General features: G+C 55.5%; 1 protein-coding gene across 1 annotated transcript in view; it reads left to right on the top strand.

Moving 5' to 3' along the window:
* KVR01_003408 (uncharacterized protein) overlaps positions 1-4,985 on the top strand; it is a 5,588-nt gene extending 603 nt beyond the window's left edge. The window contains exons 1-5 of the mRNA XM_044790695.1: positions 1-675; positions 824-1,954; positions 2,007-2,536; positions 2,600-2,916; positions 2,985-4,985. The exon at positions 1-675 is cut by the window's left edge and continues 603 nt beyond it. Of these exons, the coding sequence (XP_044648423.1) occupies positions 448-675; positions 824-1,954; positions 2,007-2,536; positions 2,600-2,916; positions 2,985-4,963 (4,185 nt within the window). The 5' untranslated portion in view covers positions 1-447 and the 3' untranslated portion in view covers positions 4,964-4,985. The remainder of the gene's footprint in view (positions 676-823; positions 1,955-2,006; positions 2,537-2,599; positions 2,917-2,984) is intronic.
* Positions 4,986-5,931: the final 946 nt, after the last annotated feature.

Here is a 5,931-nt window from a genome sequence, read left to right as displayed (position 1 = left end):
AAGCTGGTGACGTTTCGCAGCATCCTTCCCAAGACTGAGTCGGTGCTGCTTTGACTTGTTACCCGGCCTGAGAACGCCAGGTCAGAATAAGGTTGATTTGGCCAGTCGCGTGTGGGTTTTGTGTCGTGCCTGCGTCGAGGGCGGCCCGAGGACGAGCCCTGCTGTGTTTTCATCAGCTGCACGCCGAGCACTTGGGCAAGTCCCCTGCTCTGGGCTCTGGTCACCGAGAAGGTCGCCTTGCCCTTGCCCTTAATCACACTCGACTGTCCATGTGGCCTCGCTCGGTCCTACAGACGTCACGGGCTGTATAGCTCAAACCTCGAGGTCCTCTGGAGATGGCACACGGGCCCGCTGGACCTCTCATATCTAGACCACCTGCGACCTTCCTTCGCCGCTGGTAATACAGCACTGGTTTGTTCCCCTCCACCGCGCAACATACAATCCAACATGGCTTCCGAGTTCCAGGCCCAAGTCTTCGAAAATGGCCAGTGGGTCATGAGGGACATGAACGTCCACGACGTCCTGAACAAGCCCACCATGAAGCCGCCCAAGCCAAAACAACAACCACCCCAATGTGGCATTATGACCAGGACTCTGGTCGAAAGTCCAGTTGCCCATTGGATCCTCTCCGTGCGACTGCGTTCCCCTCAGCACAATGATATCGCAATAGTTGGCGTGAGTACCCGTCTCTGTTGTCCCTCCCCTCGCGCCCCACGTTCCACGGCTCTCCTACGACAACAAAGCAGCAGCAGCAGCGGTGACATTAACTAGGTCACCGGCGGGCTTCTTTCGAATGACGAGCTAATTCCTTTGCGCTTCAAAGGACCACTACGTGCAAATCTCAGAGCTTCAGGATGACCTACAGCTACATAGCGTCGCCAAGAAGAAAGACTTCGGGTCTCGAATTCGCAATGCCAAGGTCATTGGCACTTTCAATCGCGATGACATCGACGCCAGCAGGTTCCAAGCCAGCCGATCGCATCCAAGGCAACCGGAAGATGACATTGACGTGGGCATGTCGGATCTTTCCACCCCAGTGTCGTCCCCAAACCCGCTGCAATTACCCCCACAATTGCTCCTGGTCGTCTTGGAGACTGGCGACTGCATCTTCTTATTCCTGAGGCCTGCAAAGGATGGGTCTTTCGAGTTCGCTGCGTTACAACACGAAATCGATGCCACGCGCCTTGTTCGCCCCGGTTTCCACCTGGCAGTCGACCCGAGCTCGAGATACGTGGCACAGGCGTGTTCCAGGGACATCTTCGTCGTCCACGAGCTTGAATCGATGAGCAGCCTCAACAATTCTTTCACCCACGGCCATCCAATGGCGCCGGTCAAATCCTCTTTTCCACGTTCTGTCAATGGCACAATACAGACCATGGAATTTCTATATCCGAGGCCACAAGACCCCCACCACATCATCCTGCTGCTCATAGTGGTCAACAGAGGCGACCCCCGGATGATCACCTATGATTGGTACCTAGGAGATGATGTCGGAGAGGCTCTGAGGGTGGAGAAGGTGGGCCACCGGTTACCTAGGAACCACGAGATGCCACTTCTCATCATCCCGCTGACTATATGCACGGCTTTCTTGGCTGTGTCGGAGGGAGAAATTGCTCAGTGCAGAGACATCCTCCACGGCGCCCCTACTTTTGAGCAGTGCAATGTCCGGGATTTTGACCCATCAGAGCATCATGACGGGTCGCAACCGCCATTGTGGACGGCTTGGTCCAGGCCTCCACGACTCTCGAGGTTCCATCCTAATAACGACCACGTTTATGTTGCGAGGGAGGATGGACTCGTCTTATTCCTGGAGTGTGACTCGGAAAATATACTTGGGGCTCACTTTAATCACGGAACCTTTTGCAACGTTTCCACTGCTTTCACAAGCCTTTCGCACCATAACGACGACATACTGGTGTTCGGAGGAGACTCGGGGCTAGGGGGCGTGTGGAAGGCAAGATCACTTAGCTGTATGTCTGCACGAGTAAACTACTGACACGGCGTAGGCACCTCCTAGGGAGCAGGTTGTTCGGCTCAGTCAGATCCCAAACTGGTCACCGACTGTCGATTTCGTCACAACAAACGATTCTCGTCGCTGGGATGACCATACCGGTGCTACAGGGAAAAATGGAACAAGTCTGCAAAATGAGGCCGATGCTCTATCGTCTGGCTTTACTAAACCCGATAGAATATTTGCTGCTGCTGGAAGAGGGCGAAATGGTTCGATAGTGGAATATCGACATGGCCTGCGGGCGAACATCGGCATAGATTTCGACATCGGCACGGTTGTCAAACGTTGCTTCATGCTTCCGGCCAATGTTTCCGAGCCCGAGTACGGCCATCACTTGCTCTTGTCACTCCCTGGCAGGTCTGCCCTCTTGCGATTTGACACGGATTTCTCTACTACCTATGACGTGGAACCAGACGAAACTCTCTACGACATATCCTCGCCGACACTCACAGCCAGGCTGGTCTCCGAGGAGCTCATTGTCCAGGTCACAGAAGACGGAATCGTTCTCATCAACTCATCCTCGAGGTAAGTCGTGCATCTATCTACTGGTTTGTGTTATCACAAGGACGGCAGTTGACAGTTGCCTAGCAAACAATTTCCGTTTGTCGCCATGGGTCTGCACGGCGCGGTTGTCACAGACGCTACTGTCAAGGGAAACATGCTTGCAGTCACGTCGCACGTGGACAACGTCTTTGAACTGCATACGATACTACTCGACGGTTCCAACCTTGAGGCTCGCCACCTTCACAAGGAACCATTCCAGGGCGAAGTAACATCCCTCGGGCTCTGCGACATCGGAGGAAAGACCCATGCCGTTGCCTGTTTATGGCGGGATAATGCTGTCTTCCTGGACCTGTACAGTATCCAGGACAGGGCGCACGTGAAGACCATTTCCATGCAATCTCGTGAGTTCTAGAACTCATTACTGCGCCCTCGAAATCCCGACCCGGTCACGGCTGACATGTGCGTACAGTTGCCGAGAGTCTATCTCCAGATGATGTCAAAAGGGGCATGGCTACGAACATCGAACCTTTCACAAGCATCGTGCCAGTTATTGAGAACCCAGCAAGTAGTGTTCTGATTGCTGGGAGCCGGGACGGGTTATTGGTTACGCTAAGCCTGGACAGTACTTGCGAGGTTGTGTCAGCATCTCTGGAGAAGGAGGGCTCCGTACCGGCCTACGTTTATGAGGCGTCTGGCGGGTCGGCATTTGTCTGCTGTGATGCAAGTTTCACACTCATTGGCGACTACCAAGGAGGCACACGAGGCTTTGCTAAGAAACATAGTATCTGGACTGTGGATGCGAACGACAGCAGCAAGCTCGCCCCAAGAATTACCTCTGTCATGGTACTGCAGGAGAACTTTTCTGGAAACTCTGCCAACAAGCCACTTCTACTGCTCGCCACGGACCATGTCTTGCTTGCCGAGTTGCAACCAGAAGTCGGACCTGTCCAGCGACAAATGCCCCTGGGCATGACACCCCAAAAACTCCTTTATTCGCACATCCTCAAGTGCTTGGTCGTCGGCGCAAGAACGCTTGATGACAGACCCACGCTGAGATTTATCGACCCTGACACCGGTGAAGACCTCTCGATCCATCTAGACGGAAACACCAGAGAGGAAACCGTGTTCATGAAGGGGCTGGGGAAGATCGGGGACCGGATCCTCTGCCTGGACGAGTGGCACGTCCAGTCCAAGAACAACAACTTCTACTACATTGTTGTGACAACACACGGCGGCCCATCAGATGGAGGCAGGGTTTTGATTGTGTCTGCAAAAGCTGAGCGACCAGTAAATGGGGAACGCCGTGGAAGGATTTCCTGCTTCACCCGGCACTCGATAAAGGGGCCAAGGCAGCCCGTTTATGCTGTAGCCACGGCGGGCAACAAGATCCAAGCCACCTTCCTCTCGGAACTCGTCTACTACAAATTGGACGACCAAGAGAAGAGGCTCAAGCACATTTCAACCACACAGCTGGACTCAGAGGCATGGAAGCTGAGCGTCCTCCCGAATTCGCCACATACTCTCGCACTGACGAAGCGGGACTCCCTATGGGTGCTAGAAGAAGGCGAAAAGGAGGGCGACCCCTTCGAAGTACGCCATGTCGACCCTTATACCCCACACGGCCTAGACATGCTCGAGGTGGCCGGGGCCTGGCCCCCACCGCCACAAACGGCGGGATCGACCGAGCCGCCGCCGTCGATCGTGCTCATAAGCGACCAGGAGTGCGGCCTCAGCGGGCTCTGGATCCCATGGGACTCGCGCAACAAGGACTGCGAGGTGCTCTTCGAGACGGACCTGCCGTCGACGGTGCGGCGGCTGCGGCTGGGGCGGACGCTGCCGTCGTGGTCGCGGGAGGCCCGGGGCGGCGGGTCCCACGGCAACAACAAGCGGTTCGGCTTGCTGTCGGCGTCGGCCAACGGCGCCGAGATCCTGGGGATGGGCATCGACGGATCGCTGCAGCACTTCACGCTGCTGGACCTCGGGGCGTGGCGGTTCCTGCGGTTCCTGCAGAACATCTCGGAGACGTCGCCGGAGCTGTACCCGTTCACGTACATGCAGTTCGGGTCGGCCGAGGAGGAGGGGGCGTTTGACCCGCGGCCGCTGGCGGGGTCGTCGTCCGGGTATGGGTTCGGGTCGGGCCCGAACAGCGGGAGCGAGACGCTGGAGCGGCAGGTCGACGGGGACCTCATGCGGCGGATCCTCGACGGGCGGGTCCTGGAGGGGCTCGTCTGGTCCCGGCTGGAGTGGGTGGGTTACTTTATGGAGTATCTTGATGGGGTTGATGGGGGGAGGTGGACGGAGGGGTTTAGGCGGGGTGGTGGTGGTGATGGTGTTGAGGAGGAGGGGGATGAGGGGGACAACGGCAACAGCAAGGAGACGGGGAGGTCGAGGGCGTACCTCCGGCTCGCGTATGAGATTCTGGAGTATTTCCTTGTGCCGATTATATGAGGCAGGCAGGCAGGCAGGCAGGCAGGCATGACATGACTTGATAAAGAGGGGGAAAGGGAGGGGGATGAAGGGGGGTGTGAAGAGTTGTGGTCATTGGGGGCATTAGATGTTGTTTGTTCTGTGTCGAGGGGGCTGGATGTTGGCATATATAGTGTTGTTCTTGTTGCATGAATATATATATTTATCGTTTCCGGCCGGACTGTCAGAATGAGCAGCGTGGTTCTCACTTGCAGACTAGAATATTGTGTCCCGGGTTGGGTCTGTCCAAACCGCCACAGTTTTGAATATGTGAATGAGGTTACGGCACCGCCCAATTCGGCTGTGATAGCTGGTCTGGTCTAACAATGGATGGGATTATGAGAGGTCTCCTCGCTGGCATGTGCAGCATTGGCAACGGAAATCAAGCTCTATATCAAGACTGGTCTTGAGCAAGCCCGGCCGATACTACGTCCTAGTGCACTGTGTTGAATGAGGTATCATTTGCTGTCCATCGTTGCGCACCGGGTTTCTTGATACTGTTTCCGGCCTGGCGACATCATCTACTACAGTTGGCCAGATTTATAGAGGTCGAGCCCAACGGCACATGTTCCGACTTGAACTGCCTCATAAGTACAAACGTGATGTCTGCAGGAAGCTATGCGGCTTGTTAATGTTCAAATGTTGCTAGTTGAAACAGCTCCTAGCCGGCAACACATTTACGCTGTGTTTGATCAGTTTGTAGGGAGAGATGGAGAGGAAGATGCATCTGTATCCCTTCGGGCCGGGGACGGAGGACAGGCAGGCATCTCGGCGAATGAGTCGGGATACGGATGTGAACCACGATGGCTTCGTACATTCGATAGCCCAACAACAAGCAACATGGAAGCAAATGAATAGCAATAAGCATATGCTAACGTAAAAGCAGGGCTTGGCCCTCACATCCCCACCAGTCTGTTAGTCAACGAGTCCAAGAACGGGCCGGGCCAAGC

Source organism: Diaporthe batatas, assembly GCF_019321695.1.
Source record: "Diaporthe batatas strain CRI 302-4 chromosome Unknown Contig00003, whole genome shotgun sequence".
Taxonomy (NCBI): Eukaryota; Fungi; Ascomycota; class Sordariomycetes; order Diaporthales; family Diaporthaceae; genus Diaporthe; species Diaporthe batatas.
Note: the sequence above shows the minus strand (reverse complement) of the source record. Positions and strands in the feature narration are given on the sequence as shown.